This window comes from Phasianus colchicus, chromosome 3, assembly GCF_987193195.1.
Source record: "Phasianus colchicus chromosome 3, bPhaCol1.hap1.1, whole genome shotgun sequence".
Taxonomy (NCBI): Eukaryota; Metazoa; Chordata; class Aves; order Galliformes; family Phasianidae; genus Phasianus; species Phasianus colchicus.
In genome coordinates, this window is record NC_143438.1 from 94,571,067 (window position 1) to 94,590,694 (window position 19,628).

Here is a 19,628-nt window from a genome sequence, read left to right on the forward strand (position 1 = left end):
ACCCTGCTTCCGTGGGTCCCCCCCAACCCCTCCTCCACAGCTCTGCCCTCCATCCCCCCCCTCCGTGGGTCCCCACTCGTGCCCGTCCCCCACCCGTGGGAAACTCCCCCCCGTCCCTCCCCTTTCCTCCCCTCCGTGGGTCCCCACTCGTGCCCCCCCCACCGTGTTTCCCCCCCTCTTTCCCTCCCCCTCCACCCCAACCATGGGACCCCACCCCCCCCTCCACCGTGGGCCACCACTCGTGTCCCTCCCCCCACCGTGGGTCCCCCCCCCAACCCCCCTCCTCCACAGCTCTGCCCTCCCTCCCCCCCCCTCCGTGGGTCCCCACTCGTGTTCCCCCACCCCCTCCATGTGGTTCCCCCCCCCTTCCGTGGGTCTCCCTTCCCTTCCCCCCCCCGTGGGTCCCACTCGTGCCCCCCCCCTCCATTGATCCTCCCCCTTTCCTCCCCTCCGTGGGTCCCCACTCGTGCCCCCCCCCCACCGTGTGTCCCCCCATCTTTCCCTCCCCCTCCACCCCAACCATGGGACCCCACCCCCCCCTCCACCGTGGGCCCCCACTCGTGTCCCTCCCCCCACCGTGGGTCCCCCCCCAACCTCCCTCCTACACGGCTTTGCCCTCCATTCCCCCCCTCCGTGGGTCCCCACTCGTGCCCCCCCCCACCAGTGGGACTCCCCCCTGTCCCCCCCCTTTCCTCCCTATCCGTGGGTCCCCACTCGTGACCCCCCGCTTCCGTGGGTCCCCCCCCAACCCCCCTCCTCCACACTTCTGCCTTCCTTCCCCCCCCCTCCGTGGGTCCCCACTCGTGCCCCTCCCCCACCCGTCGCAAACTCCCCCCCGTCCCCCCCCTTTTCTCCCCTCCATGGGTCCCCACTCGTGCCCCCCCCACCGTGTTTCCCCCCCTCTTCCCCTCCCCCCCCATTTATGGGACCCCACCCCCGCTCCACCGTGGGCCCCCACTCGTGCCCCTCCCCCCGCGTGGGCCCCCCCCTCCATGAGGCCCCGTGGTTCCCGCGGTGCCACCGCAGGGGAACTTTGTCCCCTGGGCTTCAATGGGGCTTTTGTGTGCATCTTAAGGGGGGGGGGGGGGGAACTGGGAGGGCACTGGGAGCACTGGGAGCACTGGGGGGAGTTGGGGGGGGGGGGTGGCAACGCGGGGACGGCGGAGCTGCGGGACACGGAGAGGAAAGGTGAGGGGGGGGACTGGGAGAACTGGGAGAACTGGGAGGAAAGGGGGCACTGGGGGCACTGGGGAGATGGGGAGGCTGGGGGTAGTGGGGATACTGGGGGCACTGGGGGCACTGGGGGCACTGGGAGCACTGGGAGCAATGGGGCACTGGGGGCACTGGGGGCACTGGGGAGATGGGGAAGCTGGGGGCACTGGGGATACTGGGGGAACTGGGAGCACTGGAGGGGATGGGGCACTGGGGGCACTGGGAGGAATGGGGGGCACTGGGGGCACTGGGGGCACTGGAGGGGATGGGGGAACTGGGGGCTCTGGGGGCACTGGGGGGCACTGGGGGGCACTGGGGAGATGGGGAAGTTGGGGGAACTGGGGATACTGGGGATACTGGGGGAACTGGGGGAACTGGGAGCGCTGGGAGGAATGGGGGCACTGGGGGCACTGGGGGGCACTGGGGAGATGGGGAAGCTGGGGGCACTGGGGGGATACTGGGGATACTGGGGGCACTGGGAGCACTGGGGGCACTGGGAGGAATGGGGGCACTGGGGGGATGGGGAAGCTGGGGATACTGGGGGAACTGGGAGCACTGGCAGCAATGGGGCACTGGGGATACTGGGGGAACTGGGAGCACTGGCAGCAATGGGGCACTGGGGATACTGGGGGAACTGGGGAGAACTGGGAAGAATGGGGGCACTGGGGGAACTGGGGGCACTGGAGGGGATGGGGGCACTGGGGGCACTGGGGAGATGGGGAGGCCGGGGGTAGTGGGGATACTGGGGGCACTGGGGGAACTGGGAGGAAGGGGGGGCACTGGGGGCACTGGAGGGGATGGGGGTACTGGGAGAACTGGGAGGGGATGGGAGCATTGGGTGCACTGGGGGGCACTGGGGGGCGCTGGCAGCACTGGTGGCACTGGTGATACTGGTGATACTGGTGATACTGGTCATATTGGTGGCACTGGTGGGAGGCACTGGTGATACTGGTGGTGGAACTGGTGGCACTGGTGATACTGGTGGCACTGGGAGGCACTGGTGATACTGGTAGTGATACTGGTGGTGGTACTGGTGGCACTGGTGGCGCTGGTGATACTGGTCATACCGGTGGTACTGGTGGTGATACTGGTGCTACTGGTGGTGATACTGGTGGTACTGGTGCTACTGGTGATACTGGTGGTACTGGTGGAGATACTGGTGGTACTGGTGCTGCTACTGGTGCTACTGGTGGTGCTACTGGTGCTACTGGTGGTACTGGTGGTACTGGTGGAGATACTGGTGGTACTGGTGGTGATACTGGTGCTACTGGTGGTGCTACTGGTGGTACTGGTGGTGATACTGGTGGTACTGGTGGTGATACTGGTGATACTGGTGCTGATACTGGTGGTACTGGTGATACTGGTGGTGCTACTGGTGGTACTGGTGATACTGGTGGTGATACTGGTGATACTGGTCTTGATACTGGTGGTACTGGTGATACTGATAGTGATACTGGTGATACTGGTGCTGATACTGGTGGTACTGGTGGTGATACTGGTGGTACTGGTGGTACTGGTGGTGATACTGGTGCTACTGGTGGAGATACTGGTGATACTGGTGATACTGGTGATACTGGTGGTACTGGTGGTGATACTGGTGATACTGGTGATAGTGGTGGTGCTACTGGTGGTACTGGTGATACTGATCGTGATACTGGTGATACTGGTGCTGATACTGGTGATACTGGTGCTGATACTGGTGCTACTGGTGGTGATACTGGTGATACTGGTGGTGATACCGGTGGTACTGGTGATACTGATCGTGATACTGGTGATACTGGTGCTACTGGGTGCACTGGGGGGTGCTACTGGTGGTACTGGTGATACTGGTGATACTGGTGGTGATACTGGTGGTCCTGGTGCTGATACTGGAAGCACTGGGAGCGCTGTGTGAACGCACGGCCATGTCTGTGCACACACATGGATACAGACGTGTGCATGCGTGTGTGCAAGCGTGTGCAAGCGTGTGCACGCCCCCTCCAGGCCCCGCCCCCTTCAGGCTCCGCCCATTCAGGCTCCGCCCCCTTCAGGCCCCGCCCCCTTCAGGCTCCGCCCATTCAGGCTCCGCCCCCTTCAGGCCCCGCCCCCTTCAGGCTCCGCCCATTCAGGACCCGCCCCCTTCAGGCCCCGCCCCCTTCAGGCTCCGCCCATTCAGGCCCCGCCCATTCAGGCCCCGCCCCCTTCAGGTCCCACCCAGTTTGGAGCAACGTCCAATCAGGCCACCCCTCTTAAGCCCCGCCCCCGTTTTTGCCCCTCCCAGTTTGCAGCAAAATCCAATCCGGCTCCGCCCCCCCACTCTGACCCCGCCCATTTTGAGGCAACGTCCAATCGGGTCCCGCTCCCGTTTAGGCTCTGCCCCTCCCCGTTTTGGCCCCGCCCACTTTGCAGCAATGTCCAATCAGGCCCCGCCCCCGATCAGGAGCGGCCTGTTACTTCAGCCCCGCCCAGTTTGCGGTACCGTCCAATCAGGCTCCGCCCCTCGGTCAGGCCCCTCCCAGTTTGGGCTGATAAGGACCAATCGGGCACCGCCCCGTTAAGCCCCCCCCCGCCCAGTCGGGCCCCGCCCAGTTTGCGGCAACGTCCAATCAGACACCGCCCTTTTAAGCCCCGCCCATTTGTCCCACCACGCCCGGTTTGCGGCATCACCTAATTAGGCCCCGCCCCCTCCCGCTCCAGGCCCCACCCATTTTGGGATATCGTCCAATCAGACCCCACCCGTTTAAGCCCCGCCCCCGTTCAGGTCCCGCCCAGTTGGGGGATATCGTCCAATCAGGCCCCGCCCACTCTGCGGAGCGGAAGGCGGTGGCGCGCGGTGCGCCATGAGCCCACGGGAGCGCGCACGGAGACCGCGGTGGGTGCGGGGGGGGGGGGGGGGGGATGGGTGGGGGTGCGCTATGGGGCTGGGCTATGGGGCAGTGCTATGGGGCTGGATGTGCTATGGGGCAGAGCTATAGGGATGTGCTATGGGGCTGAGCTATGGGGCAGGATGTGGGGCAGGAGCTGAGCTATGGGGCAGTGCTATGGAGATGTGCTATGGGGTTGTGCTGTGGGGCAGGAGCTGAGCTATGGGGCTGAGCTATGGGGCTGGATGTGCTATGGAGCAGTACTATGGGGATGTGCTATGGGGCGGTGCTATGGGGCAGGAGGTGAACTATGGGGCTGGATGTGCTATGGGGCAGAATGTGGGGCAGGAGCTGAGTTATGAGGCTGGATGTGCTATGGGGCAGTGCTATGGGGCAGGAGGTGAGCTATGGGGCTGAGCTATGGGGCAGGACGTGGGGCAAGAGCTGAGCTATGGGGCTGGATGTGCTATGGGGCAGTGCTATGGGGCTGAGCTATGGGGCTGAGCTATGGGGCAGGATGTGGGGCAGTGTAATGGTTCAGCATGTGGGGTGGGGGCTGTGCTATGGGGCTGTGCTATGGGTCAGCGTGTGGGGTGGGGGGCTGAGTTATGGGTCAGCATATGGGGCAGGGGCTGCTCTATGGGGCTGTGCATGATGGGGTTGGGGCTGTGCTATGGGTCAGGATAGGGGGCAGAAGCTGTGCTATGGGTCCTGATGTGGGGCTGCGCTGTGGGGTTGCGCTATGGGGCCGTGCTGTGGGGCAGGTGCTGCGCTGTAGGGCCGTGCTATAGGGCTGCACTATAGGGCAGTGCTGTAGGGCCGTGCTGTGGGGCTGCACTATGGGGCTGCGCTATGGGGCTGCGCTATGGGGCCGTGCTGTGGGGCAGGTGCTGCGCTGTGGGGCTGTGCTGTGGGGCTGCACTATGGGGCCACGCTGTGGGGCTGCGCTGTGGGGCTGCACTATGGGGCTGTGCTGTGGGGCAGGTGCTGTGCTATAGGGCTGTGCTATGGGGCCGTGCTGTAGGGCTGCGCTATGGGGCTGCGCTGTGGGGCAGGTGCTGCACTGTAGGGCCGTGCTATAGGACAGTGCTGTAGGGCCGTGCTATGGGGCCGTGCTGTGGGGCTGCGCTATGGGGCAGGGGCTGCGCTATGGGGCCGTGCTGTGGGGCTGCGCTATGGGGCTGCGCTATAGGGCAGTGCTGTGGGGCTGCGCTATGGGGCCGTGCTATAGGGCTGCACTATGGGGTTGCGCTGTGGGGCAGGTGCTGTGCTGTAGGGCCGTGCTGTAGGGCTGTGCTATGGGGCTGCGCTGTGGGGCTGCGCTATGGGGTTGCGCTGTGGGGCAGGTGCTGCACTGTAGGGCCGTGCTATAGGGCTGCGCTATAGGGCAGTGCTGTGGGGCTGTGCTATGGGGCTGTGCTATAGGGCTGCACTATGGGGTTGCACTGTGGGGCAGGTGCTGCACTGTAGGGCCGTGCTGTAGGGCTGCACTGTGGGGCCGTGCTGTGGGGCCGCGCTATGGGGCTGTGCTATAGGGCAGTGCTGTAGGGCTGTGCTGTGCTGTAGGGCTGCGCTATAGGGCAGTGCTGTAGGGCCGTGCTATAGGGCAGTGCTGTAGGGCTGTGCTATAGGGCCGTGCTATAGGGCCGTGCTGTAGGGCTGTGCTATAGGGCCGTGCTATAGGGCAGTGCTATAGGGCAGTGCTGTAGGGCCGTGCTATAGGGCAGTGCTGTAGGGCCGTGCTGTAGGGCAGTGCTGTAGGGCTGTGCTATAGGGCCGTGCTATAGGGCCGTGCTGTAGGGCTGTGCTATAGGGCCGTGCTGTAGGGCTGTGCTATAGGGCCGTGCTATAGGGCCGTGCTGTAGGGCCGTGCTATAGGGCCGTGCTATAGGGCAGTGCTGTAGGGCTGTGCTATAGGGCCGTGCTGTAGGGCCGTGCTATAGGGCAGTGCTGTAGGGCTGTGCTATAGGGCTGCACCGTGGGGCCGTGCTATAGGGCAGTGCTATGGGGCAGTGCTGTAGGGCCGTGCTGTAGGGCCGTGCTGTAGGGCCGTGCTGTAGGGCCGCGCTATGGGGCCGCACTATGGGGCTGCGCTGTGGGGCTGCGCTATGGGGTTGTGCTGTGCTATGGGGCCGTGCTATGGAGCTGTGCTTTGCCGCCCCACAGCCGCCCCATAGCCGCCCCACAGCCGCCCCATAGCCGCCCCATAGCCGCCCCATAGCGCCGTGTGCGGGTGCCACGTGTGGGTGGCGGCCCGTGGGGGCGCCGCGCTGCCGCGCTGTGGGGGCGGCGCTGCGGGGACGGCAAGGCGATGGGGGGAGGGGCGGGGGGTTGTGGGGTGGGGGGGTTATGGGGGATTTATGGGGTGGGGGGGTTATGGGGGATTTATGGGGAGGGGGAGTTATGGGGTGGGGGGTTATGGGGGATTTATGGGGTGGGGGTTTATGGGGCGGGGGGTTGTGGGGTGGGGGGGTTTATGGGGTGGGGGTTTATGGGGCGGGGGGCTGTGGGGTGGGGGAGTTATGGGGTGGGGGGGTTATGGGGGATTTATGGGGTGGGGGGGTTATGGGGTGGGGGGGTTGTGGGGTGGGGGAGTTATGGGGTGGGGGGTTATAGGGAATTTATGGGGTGGGGGGGTTATGGGGGATTTATGGGGTGGGGGAGTTATGGGGTGGGGGTTTATGGGGCGGGGGGTTGTGGGGTGGGGGAGTTATGGGTTGGGGGGGTTTGTGGGGTGGGGGATTATGGGGGGGTTTATGGGGTGGGGGGGTTATGGGGGGTTTATGGGGTGAGGGGGTTTATGGGGTGGGGGTTTATGGGGTGGGAGAGTTATGGGGTGGGGGATTACGGGGGGAGCATTATGGGGTGGGGTTTATGGGGTGGCGGATCATGGGGTGGGGGAGTTATGGGGTGGGGGAGTTATGGGGTGGGGGACTATGGGGGGGGTTTATGGGGTGAGGGGGTTTATGGGGTGGGGGGGTTTATGGGGTGAGGGGGTTTATGGGGTGGGAGAGTTATGGGGTGGGGGATTACAGGGGGAGCATTATGGGGCGGGGGGTTGTGGGGTGGGGGAGTTATGGGGTGGGGGATTATGGGGCGGGGGGGTTTATGGGGGGCGGGGGTTTATGGGGTGGGGGGGGTTTATGGGGCGGGGGAGTTATGGGGCTGGGGATTAGGGGGGGCAGCATTATGGGGCGGGGGTTTATGGGGTGGGGGGGATTACAGGGTAGGGGGGTTTATGGGGTGACGGTTTATGGGGTGGGGGAGTTATGGGGCGGGGGGTTATGGGGCAGGGGTTTATGGGGTGGGGGGTTATGGGGTGGGGGGATTATGGTGCGGGGGGTTATGGGGTGGGGGGGGGTTATGGGGTGAGGAGTTTATGGGGTTGGGGGGTTTATGGGGTGAGGGTTTATAGGGTGGGGGGTTATGGGGTGGGGGGATTATGGTGCGGGGGGTTATGGGGTAGGGGGATTTATGGGGTGAGGGGTTTATGGGGTGTGGGTGCTGTGTGGGTGCCCTACGGGGTGTGGGTGCTCTATGTGCTAGTGCTCTATGGGGTGGGGGTGCTTTATGGGATCCCTATGGGTGCCCTATGGGGTGTGGGTGCCCTGTGGGGTGCCTGTGGGTGCCCTATGGAGTGTGGGAGCCCTATGGGGTGCTCTATGGGTGCTGTCTGGGGTGCCCTATGGATGCTGTATGGGGTATGGGTGCCCTAAGGGGTACCTTATGGGGTGCCCTATGGGTGCTGTATGGGGTGTGGGTGCACTATGGGCTCCCTATGGGGTGCGGGAGCCCTATAGGGTGCTGTATGGGGTGCTGTATGGGGTGTGGGTGCTCTATGGGATGCCCTATGGGTGCCCTATGGGGTGCAGGAGCCCTATGGGGTTCACTATGGGGTCCCTGTGGGTGCCCTATGGGGTGTAGGTGCCCTATGGGGTGCTGTATGGGGTGCTCTGTGGGGTGGGGATGTGCTATGGGAGCCCTATGGGGTGCCCTATGGGGTGTGGGAGCCCTATGGGGTGCTGTATGGGGTACCTGTGGGTGCCCTATGGGGTGTGGGAGCCCTATGGGGTGCTGTATGGGGTGCTCTATGGGATGCCCTACAGGTGCACTATGGGGTGTGGGTGCACTATGGGGTGTAGGGTCTATGGGGTGCCCTACGGGATGCCCTATGGGTGCTGTGTGGAATGTGGGTGCCCTATGGGGTGTGGGTGCTCTATGGGGTGCTCTATAGGGTGCCCTATGGGTGCTGTATGGGGTGTGGGTGCTCTATGGGCTGCTCTATAGGGTGCCCTATGGGTGCTGTATGGGGTGTGGGTGCTGTCTGGGGTGCCCTATGGATGCTGTATGGGGTATGGGTGCCCTAAGGGGTGCCTTATGGGGTGCCCTATGGGTGCTGTATGGGGTGTGGGTGCACTATGGGCTCCCTATGGGGTCCCTACGGGGTCCCTATGGGGTGTGGGAGCCCTATGGGGTGCTGTATGGGGTGCTGTATGGGGTGTGGGTGCTCTATGGGATGCCCTATGGGTGCCCTATGGGATGTGGGTGCCCTAAGGGTTGCTCTGTGGGGTCTGGGTGCACTATGGGGTGACCTATGGGTGCTCTATGGGGTGTGGGAGTCTATGGGGTGCCCTATGGGATGCCCTATGGGTGCTCTATGGGATGTGGGTGCCCTATGGGATGCCCTACTGGTGCCCTATGGGTCTCTATGGGGTCTAGGTCCACAATGGGGTGACCTATGGGTGCTCTATGGGGTGTGGGAGCCCTATGGGGTGCCCTATGGGATGCCCTATGGGTGCTGTATGGGATGTGGGTGCCCCATGGGGTGCTCTATGGGATGCCCTACTGGTGCCCTATGGGGTGCTTTATGGGGTCTGGGTGCACAATGGAGTGACCTATGGGTGCTCTATGGGGTGTGGGAGTCTGTGGGGTGCCCTATGGGATGCCCTATGGGTGCTGTATGGGATGTGGGTGCCCTATGGGGTGCTCTATGGGGTGCCATATGGGATGCCCTACAGGTGCCCTTTGGGTGCTCTATGGGGTGTGGGTGCCCTATGGGGTGCTCTACGGGGTGCCCTATGGGGCTCTATGGGGTCTAGGTCCACAATGGGGTGACCTATGGGTGCTCTATGGGGTGTGGGAGTCTGTGGGGTGCCCTATGGGGTGCCCTATGGGTACTATGTGGGATGTGGGTGCCCCATGGGGTGCCCTATGGGTGCTGTATGGGGTGTGAGTGCTGTATGGGGTGCTGTATGGGGTGCTCTATGGGGTCTGGGTGCACTCTAGGGTGCCCTATGGGGTGCCCTATGGCGTGCCCTATAGAGTGTGGGTGCTCTATGGGGTGCACTATGGGGTCCCTGTGGGTGCTCTATGGGGTGTGGGAGCCCTATGGGGTGCCCTATGGGTGCTGCACGGGTTGTGGGTGCACTATGGGGTCCCTATGGGGTGCCCTATGGGGTGTGGGAGCCCTATGGGGTGTCCTATGGGTGCTGTTTGAGGTGTGGGTGCCCTATGGGGTGCACTATGGGTGTCCTATGGGGTGTGGGTGCCCTACGGGTGCTGTATGGGGTGCAGGAGCCCTATGGGTGCTCTATGGGGTATGGGTGCTCTATGGGGTGACCTACGGGTGCTCTGTGGGGTGTGGGAGTCTATGGGGTGCCCTATGGGATGCCCTATGGGTGCTGTATGGGATGTGGGTGCCCTATGGGGTGTGGGAGCCCTATGGGGTGCACTATGGGGTGCTCTATGGGTGCTGTATGGGGTGTGGGTGCCCTCTGGGTGCCTGTGGGTGCTCTATGGGGTGTGGGTGCCCTGTGGGGTGCCCTCTGGGTGCTTAATGGGTGCTCTATAGGGTGTGGGTGCTCTATGGGGCGCCCTATAGATGTTCTATAGGGTGTGGGTGCTCCATGGGGTGCCCTCTGGGGTGTGGGTGCTCTTTGGGATGTGGGTGCTCTCTGGGGTGCTCTCTGGGTGCTCTATGGGGTGTGGGTGCTCTATGGGGCTCCCTATGGGTGCACTATGGGGTGTGGGTGCCCCATGGGGTGCCCTATGGGGTGTTGTATTGCTTGTGGGTGCTCTCTAGGGTGCTGTTTGGTGCACCATGGGGTGTGGGGTGCCCTATGGGGCGCCCTATGGGGTGCTCTATTGCTTGTGAGTGCCCCCTAGGGTGCCGTATGGGGTGTGGGTGCCCTATGTGTGCCCTGTAGGTGCTCTGTGGGGCGTGGGTGCTCTATGGGGTGATCTGTGATTTGTGGGTGCGCTCTGGGGTGCCCTATGGGTGCTCTGTGGGGTGTGGGTGCCCTATGGGAGCCCTATGGGATCTGTGTGCCCTATGGGAGCCCCATGGGTGCTGTATGGGATCTGGGAGTCCTATGGGTGCCGTATGGGTGCTGTGTGGGATCTGGGAGCCCTATGGGTGCTGTATGGGATCTGGGTGCCCTATGGGTGCTCCATAGGTGCTGTATGGGATCTGGGAGCCCTATGGGAGCCCGATGGGTGCCATATGGGTGCTGTATGGGATCTGGGAGCCCTATGGGTGCCGTATGGGTGTTGTATGGTGTCTGGGAGCCCCATGGGTGCCGTATGGGATCTTGGAGTCCTATGGGAGTCCTATGGGTGCCATATGGATGCTGTATGGGATCTGGGAGCCCTATGGGTGCCGTATGGGATCTTGGAGTCCTATGGGAGCCCGATGGGTGCCGTATGGGTGCTGTATGGGATCTGGGAGCCCTATGGGTGCCGTATGGGATCTTGGAGCCCTATGGGAGCCCGATGGGTGCCATATGGGTGCTGTATGGGATCTTGGAGCCCTATGGGAGCCCGATGGGTGCCATATAGGCACTGTCTGGGATCTGGGCGCCTCCTACGTGTGCCCCACGGCTGCCCCTGCTCCCTCCCTGACCCCCTTCCCACCCTTAGGCGCTGAGGCGATGGCGGAGCAGCGCCCCGACGGCGGCGGCGCCGTGGGTGATGTTGGCGATGTTGGCGATGCTGGCGATGGCGGCGGTGCCGGGTCCACCCTGCCCTGGAATTTGGGGCGGCAGCAGCGGCGCGGCGCTTCCAGCTCCGGCAACGGCGGCGTCCTGGATCCCGCCGAGCGCGCCGTCATCCGCATCGCCGGTACCGAGCCGCGCTGGGCAGGGGGGTGGGTGCTGGGGGTGGGTGCTGGGGGTGGGTGCTGGGGGTGGGTGCTATGGGGTGGGCGCTGGGGGTGGGCGCTGGGGGTGGGTGCTGGGGGTGGGCGCCGTGGGGTGGGTGTTGTGGGTGGGCGCTATGGGTGGGTGCTGTGGGTGGGTGCTGTGGGTGGGCACCGTGGGGTGGGCGCTATGGGGTGGGTGCTATGGGGTGGGTGCATTGCAGGCACTGCTGTGAGGTGGGCACTGTGGGGTGGGCGCTATGGGGTGGGTGCTATGGGGTGGGTGCATTGCAGGCACTGCTGCGGGGTGGGCGCTGTGGGGTGGGCGCTGTGGGGTGGGCACTGTGGGGTGGGTGCTGTGGGGTGGGCGCCGTGGGGTGGGTGCTATGGGGTGGATGCTATGGAGTGGGTTTTGTGGGTGGGTGCATTGCAGGTGCTGCTGTGGGGTAGGTGCTGTGGGGCGGGCTGTGGGTGGGTGCTGTGGGGCACGTGGCAGCGCTATGGGGCACGTGGCAGCGCTATGGGGCACACAATGCTGTGGGGCACGATGTTGGCACCATGGGTGCTATGGGGTGGGTACTGTGGGGCACGGTGCTGTGGGGCACGTGGATGGTGATGTGGGGTGCCGTGCTGTGGGGCACGTGGCAGTGCTATGGGGCACTGCACTGTGGGGCAGAAGGATGGTGCTGTGGGGTGCGATGCTGTGGGGCAGGAGGTCAGCGCTATGGGGCACGTGGCAGCGCTATGGGGCACACGATGCTGTGGGGCAGAAGGATGGTGATGTGGGGTGCGATGCTGTGGGGCACAAGGCAGCGCTATGGGGCGCACGGCGCTGTGGGGCTCAAGGATGGCACTGTGGGGTGGGTGCTGTGGGGTGGGTGCTGTGGGGTGTGGGGTGGGTGCTGTGGGGCACGTGGCAGCGCTATGGGGCACACAATGCTGTGGGGCACAATGTTGGCACTGTGGGTGCTATGGGGTGGGTGCCGTGGGGCACGGTGCTGTGGGCCATATGGGCGGTGCTGTGGGGTGTGGGGTGCCATGCTGTGGGGCTCATGGCAGCGCTATGGGGCACACGGCGCTGTGGGGCTCAAGGATGGCACTGTGGGTGGGTGCTGTGGGGCAGGAGGTGAGCGCTATGGGGCACATGGCGCTATGGGGCACGTGGCGGCGCTATGGGGCACACAATGCTGTGGGGCACAAGGATGTTGATGTGGGGTGCGATGCTGTGGGGCACAAGGCAGCGCTATGGGGCACACAGTGCTGTGGGGCTCAAGGATGGCACTGTGGTTGGGTGCTGTGGGGTGTGGGTGGGTGCTGTGGGTCAGGTGATTAGCGCTATGGGGCACATGGCAGCGCTATGGGGCACACAATGCTGTGGGGCACAAGGATGGTGATGTGGGGTGCGATGCTGTGGGGCACAAGGCAGCGCTATGGGGCGCACGGCGCTGTGGGGCTCAAGGATGGCACTGTGGGTGGGTGCTGTGGGGCAGGAGGTCAGCGCTATGGGGCACGTGGCAGCGCTATGGGGCACACGATGCTGTGGGGCACGATGTTGGCACCGTGGGGTGTGGGGTGGGTGCCGTGGGGCACGGTGCTGTGGGGTGTGATGCTGTGGGGTGCATGGACAGCGCTATGGGGCACTGCGCTGTGGGGCAGAAGGATGGTGCTGTGGGGTGCGATGCTGTGGGGCACAAGGCAGTGCTATGGGGCGCACAGTGCTGTGGGGCTCAAGGATGGCACTGTGGGGTGGGTGCTGTGGGGCAGGAGGTCAGCGCTATGGGGCACATGGCGCTATGGGGCACACGATGCTGTGGGGCAGAAGGATGGTGATGTGGGGTGCGATGCTGTGGGGCACATGGCAGCGCTGTGGGGCGCACGGTGCTGTGGGGCTCAAGGATGGCACTGTGGGTGGGTGCTGTGGGGTGTGTGTGGGTGCTGTGGGGCAGGAGGTCAGCGCTATGGGGCACGTGGCAGCGCTATGGGGCACACGATGCTGTGGGGCACAATGTTGGCACTGTGGGTGCTATGGGGTGGGTGCCGTGGGGCACGGTGCTGTGGGCCATATGGGCGGTGCTGTGGGGTGTGGGGTGCGATGCTGTGGGGCTCATGGCAGCGCTATGGGGCACACGGCGCTGTGGGGCTCAAGGATGGCACTGTGGGTGAGTGCTGTGGGGCAGGAGGTGAGCGCTATGGGGCACATGGCGCTATGGGGCACACAATGCTGTGGGGCACAAGGATGGTGATGTGGGGTGCGATGCTGTGGGGCACAAGGCACCGCTATGGGGCGCACGGTGCTGTGGGGCACAAGGATGGCACTGTGGGGTGGGTGCTGTGGGGCAGGAGGTCAGCGCTATGGGGCACATGATGCTGTGGGGCATGATGTTGGCACCGTGGGGTGTGGGGCACGGTGCTGTGGGGCGTGGGGTGCCATGCTGTGGGGCGCATGGCAGTGCTATGGGGCACTGCGCCGTGAGACATGGGCAGCGCTGTGGGGCACATGGACAGCGCTATGGGGCACTGCGCTGTGGGGCAGAAGGATGGTGCTGTGGGGTGTGATGCTATGGGGCACACGGGCAGCGCTATGGGGCACATGGTGATGTGGGGTTGCGATGCTGTGGGGCACATAGCAGTGCTATGGGGCACTTGGTGCTGTGGGGTGGGCGCTATGGGGCACATGGCGCTGTGGGGCTCAAGGATGGCACTGTGGGGTGGGTGCTGTGGGGCACATGGCAGTGCTATGGGGCACATGATGCTGTGGGGCACATAGCAGCGCTATGGGGCACTTGGTGCTGTGGGGTGGGCACTGTGGGGCACATGGACAGCGCTATGGGGCACACGGCGTTGTGGGGCTCAAGGATGGCAGTGTGGGTGGGTGCTGTGGGGCAGGAGGTCAGCGCTATGGGGCACGTGGCAGCGCTATGGGGCACACGATGCTGTGGGGCACAATGTTGGCACCGTGGGGTGTGGGGTGGGTGCCGTGGGGCACGGTGCTGTGGGGCTCAAGGATGGTGATGTGGGGTGCGATGCTGTGGGGCACATAGCAGTGCTATGGGGCACTTGGTGCTGTGGGGTGGGCACTGTGGGGCACACGGACAGCGCTATGGGGCACATGGCGCTGTGGGGCTCAAGGATGGCACTGTGGGGTGGGTGCTGTGGGGCACATGGACAGCGCTATGGGGCGCACGGCGTTGTGGGGCTCAAGGATGGCAGTGTGGGTGGGTGCTGTGGGGCAGGTGGTCAGCGCTATGGGGCACAAGAACAGCGCTATGGGTCACATGGACAGCGCTATGGGGCACTTGGTGCCGTGGGGCACAGCGCTATGGGGCACGATGTTGGCACCGTGGGGTGGGTGCCGTGGGGCACGGTGCTATGGGGCACGCAGTGCTGTGAGGCGGGTGCTATGGGGCGGCTGTTGTGGGGTGAGGGGTGCGACGATGTGGGGCAGGCAGGTGCCGTGAGGTGTGGGGCACAGCGCTGTGGGGCACGCGGTGCTATGGGGAGGAAGGATGTTGTGGGGCACGGAGGTGACGCTGTGGGGCAGAAGGATGGCGCTGTGGGGCACAGAGTGACACTGCTGTGGGGCACGGGGATGGCGCTGTGGGGCAGAGTGACACTGCTGTGGGGCACAGGGATGGCGCTGTGGGGCACAAGGAAGGCGCTGTGGGGCACAGGGACGGTTCTATGGGGCACAAGGAAGGCGCTGTGGGGCACAGGGAAGGCGCTGTGGGGCACAGAGACATCGATATGGGGCAGAAGGATGGCGCTGTGGGGCACAGTGACAGAGTTATGGGGCACAGGGATGGTGCTATGGGGCAGAGTGACACCGCTATGGGGCACAGGAATGGCGCTATGGGGCACAGAGGCATCAATATGGGGCAGAAGGATGGCGATGTGGGGCACAGAGACAGAGCCATGGGGCACAGTGGTGGCGTTATGGGGCAGAGGAATGGCGCTGTGGGGCGCAGTGGTGGCACTATGGGGCACAGAGATAGAGCTATGGGGCAGAAGGAATGTGCTATGGGGCAGAGTGGTCGTGCTGTGGGGCACAAGGAACGTGCTGTGGGGCAGAAGGATGGCACTATGGGGCACAGGGATGGTGCTATGGGGCAGAAGGAATGTGCTATGGGGCACAGTGACGGCGCTATGGGGCAGAAGGAACGTGCTATGGGGCACAGGGATGGCGCTATGGGGCAGAAGGAATGTGCTATGGGGCACAGTGACGGCGCTATGGGGCAGAAGGAACGTGCTATGGGGCACAGGGATGACGCTATGGGGCAGAAGGAACGTGCTATGGGGTGCAGTGGTGGCACTATGGGGCAGAGTGGGCGCTATGGGGCAGAAGGAACATGCTATGGGGCACAGTTGCGGTGCTATGGGGCAGAAGGAATGTGCTATGGGGCACGGTGATGGTGCTATGGGGCAGAAGGAACGTGCTATGGGGCACAGTGGTGGCACTATGGGGCAGAGTGGGCGCTATGGGTCTGAAGGAACATGCTGTGGGGCACAGTGGGCGCTATGGGGCAGAAGGAACGTGCTATGGGGTGCAGTGGTGGCACTATGGGGCATAGTCGCGGTGCTATGGGGCGGAAGGAACATGCTATGGGGCACAGGGATGGCGCTATGGGGCAGAAGGAACGTGCTATGGGGCGCAGTGGTGGCGCTATGGGGCACAGTGAGTGCTATGGGGCAGAAGGAACGTGCTGTGGGGCACAGTGGTGGCACTATGGGGCACAGGGATGACGCTATGGGGCAGAAGGAACGTGCTATGGGGCACAGTGGTGTCACTATGGGGCAGAGTGGGCGCTATGGGGCAGAAGGAACGTGCTATGGGGCACAGTCGCGGCGCTATGGGGCACAGTCACGGTGCTATGGGGCGGAAGGAATGTGCTATGGGGCACAATGGCAATGCTATGGGGCAGAGTGGGCGCTATGGGGCAGAAGGAACGTGCTATGGGGCACAGTGACGGCGCTATGGGGCAGGAGGAACGTGCTATGGGGCACAGTGGTGGCACTATGGGGCAGAGTGGGCGCTATGGGGCAGAAGGAACGTGCTATGGGGCACAGTGGGTGCTATGGGGCAGAAGGAACGTGCTATGGGGCACAGGGATGGCGCTATGGGGCAGAGTGGGCGCTATGGGGCAGAAGGAACGTGCTATGGGGCACAGTGGGGGCGCTGTGGGGCAGAGTGGCGGCGCTATGGGGCACGGTGACATTCGGAGGTGACACGGGGGTGTCCCCCGGCGGCGTCACGTGACGTCATCGCCCAGCGGTGTCCCCCGGCGGCGTCACGTGACGTTATCGCGCAGCGGTGTCACGTGACGCCGTCAAACGTTGGTGTCCCCCGGCGGTGTCACGTGACACGCTGTCGCACAGCGCTGTCCCCTCCCCCCCCCCCATCCCCGCAGTGCCTCCGGCGGCCAGCAGGGCGACCCGGGGGGGGGGGGGACATCAGTGGGGACATCAGTGGGGACATCCCTTGGTGACACCCATTTGGGGACACCTTTGGGGACACCCATTTGGGGACAGCTGTTTGGATGTCACGCCTTGGGGACATCAGTGGGGACATCAGTGGGGACATCAGTAGGGACACTGCTTGGGGACATCAGTGGGGACGTCATTGGGGACATCAGTGGGGACGTCAGTGGGGACAGCCATTTGGGGACACCTGTTTGGATGTCACGCCTTGGGGACATCAGTGGGGACACACTCAGGGACACTGGTTTTGGGGACATCATTTGAGGACATCATTGGGGACATCAGTGGGGACGTCACTGGGGACTCCTTTGGGGACACCCATTTGGGGACAGCCGTTCGGATGTCACCCCCTGGGGACATCAGTGGGGACGTCATTGGGGACATCCCTTGGTGACGTCACTGGGGACACCCGTTTGGGGACACCTGTTTGGGGACACCCATTTGGGTGTCACCCCTTGGGGACATCAGTGGGGACGTCATTGGGGACACCTCTTGGTGACGTCACTGGGGACACCATTTGGGGACATCAGTGGGGTCATCCTGTGGGGACGCTGTTTGGGGACATCAGTGGGGACGTCACTGGAGACTCCTTTGGGGACACCCATTCGGATGTCACCCCTTGGGGACATCAGTGGGGACGCACTCAGGGACACCCATTTGGGGACACCAGTGGGGACATCAGTGGGGTCACCCCTTGGGGACATCGCTGGGGACACCGGTTTGGGGACATCGTCGGTGTGGGCGGTGCTGGTGGTGGCCTTGGGGACAGCAGTGGGGACACTGGGGACACCGGTGGTGGCACTGGGGACGTTGGGGACACCGGTGGTGGTGGCCACTGAGTCACAGGGTGGAGTGGGGGGGGGACGACACGTGTGGGACACTGAGGGGGACACGGGGTGTCACGTGAGTTTGGGGACATGGGGGGGACAGCGGGGGATGTGGGGGGCACGGAGGTGACGTAGGGGGGACACAGGAGGACATGGGGTGTCATGGGAGGGGACACGGGGGGGACATGGGGTGTCATGTGGGGACACGGGGGGGACATGGAGGGGGACACAGGAGGACATGGGGTGTCATGTGGGGACACGGGGGGGACACAGGGTGTCATGTGGGGACACGGGGGGGGACATGGGAGGGGACACAGAAGGGACACGGGGGGGACATGGAGGGACACAGATGGGACATAGGAGGGGACATGGGGGGGACACAGGGTGTCGTGGGGACACAGGGGGGACATGGGAGGGGACACGGGAGGGACATGGGGTGTCATGGAGGGACACAGATGGGACATGGGAGGGGACACGGGGGACATGGGGTGTCATGGGAGGGGACACAGGGGGACATGGAGGGGGACACAGGGGGACATGGGGTGTCATGGGGGGACACAGATGGGACATAGGAGGGGACACAGAAGGGACATGGGGGGACATGGGGTGTCATGGAGGGACACAGATGGGACATGGGAGGGGACACGGGGGACATGGGGTGTCATGGGAGGGGACACGGGGGGGGACATGGGGGGACACAGATGGGACATGGGATGGGACACGGGGGGACATAGGAGGGGACACGGGGAGACACAGATGGGACACAGAGGCGACATGGGAGGGGACACAGGGGGACATGGGGTGTCATGGGAGGGGACATGGGGGGACACAGGGGGAACACGGAGGGGACATGGGGGGACATGGGGGGACATGGGAGGGGACACGGGGGGACATAGGAGGGGACACAGGGGGACACAGATGGGACACAGGGTGGGACATGGGGGGGACACAGAGGGGACATGGGAGGGGACACGGAGGGGACATGGGAGGGGACACGGGAGGGACATGGGGTGTTATGGGGGGGACGTGGGAGGGGACACAGATGGGACAGAGGAAGGGACATGGGGGGGACATGGGGTGTCATGAGAGGGGATACGGGGGGGACGGGTCACTGTGGGGACATGAGGTGATGGGGGGCATGGAGGTGACATGGGGGGCACACGGACACAGAGGTGACATTGGGGGCACAGAGGTGACACGGGGGGGCACAGAGGTGACATGGGGGGCACAGAGGTGACACGGGGGGCACACAGACACAGGGGTGACATGGGGGGCACAGAGGTGACACGGGGGGCACACGGACACAGGGGTGACATGGGGGGCACAGAGGTGACATGGGGGGGCTCAGAGGTGACACGGGGGGGCACACGGACACAGAGGTGACACGGGGGGGCACAGAGGGGAAATGGAGGGACATGGGGGCACAGAGGTGACATGGGGGGGCACATGGACACAGAGGTGACACGGGGGGGGCACGGAAGTGACATGGGGGGGCACAGAGGTGATGTGGGGGGGGCTGAGGTGACATGGGGGGCACACAGACACAGAGGTGACATGGGGGGGCACAGAGGTGACACGAGGGGCACACAGACACAGAGGTGACACGGGGGGGGCACAGAGGTGACATGGGGGGCACAGAGGTGACATGGGGGGGCTCAGAGGTGACACGGGGGGGGCACAGAGGTGACATGGGGGGCACAGAGGTGACAGGGGGGACATGGGGGGCACAGAGGTGACATGGGGGGGCACATGGACACAGAGGTGACATGGGGGGGCACAGAGGTGACACGAGGGGCACACAGACACAGAGGTGACACGGGGGGGGCACAGAGGTGACATGGGGGGCACAGAGGTGACACGGGGGGCACACAGACACAGAGGTGACATGGGGGGGCACAGAGGTGACACGGGGGGGCACAGAGGTGACATGGGGGGCACAGAGGTGACATGGGGGGGCTCAGAGGTGACACGGGGGGGGCACAGAGGTGACATGGGGGGCACAGAGGTGACAGGGGGGACATGGGGGGCACAGAGGTGACATGGGGGGGCACATGGACACAGAGGTGACATGGGGGGCACAGAGGTGACACGGGGGGCACATGGACACAGAGGTGACATGGGGGGGCACAGAGGTGA

At 64.4% G+C, this 19,628-nt stretch overlaps 1 protein-coding gene across 3 annotated transcripts in view; it reads left to right on the top strand.

Moving 5' to 3' along the window:
• The first annotated feature begins 3,929 nt into the window (after nucleotides 1-3,929).
• PLEC (plectin) overlaps nucleotides 3,930-19,628 on the top strand; it is a 160,680-nt gene continuing 144,981 nt past the window's right edge. For all 3 annotated transcript variants that reach the window (XM_090138184.1, XM_090138185.1, XM_090138186.1), the window contains exons 1-2: nucleotides 3,930-4,063; nucleotides 10,974-11,174. In XM_090138184.1, coding sequence (XP_089994310.1) covers nucleotides 10,985-11,174 — 190 coding nt within the window. In that variant the 5' untranslated portion in view covers nucleotides 3,930-4,063; nucleotides 10,974-10,984. The remainder of the gene's footprint in view (nucleotides 4,064-10,973; nucleotides 11,175-19,628) is intronic.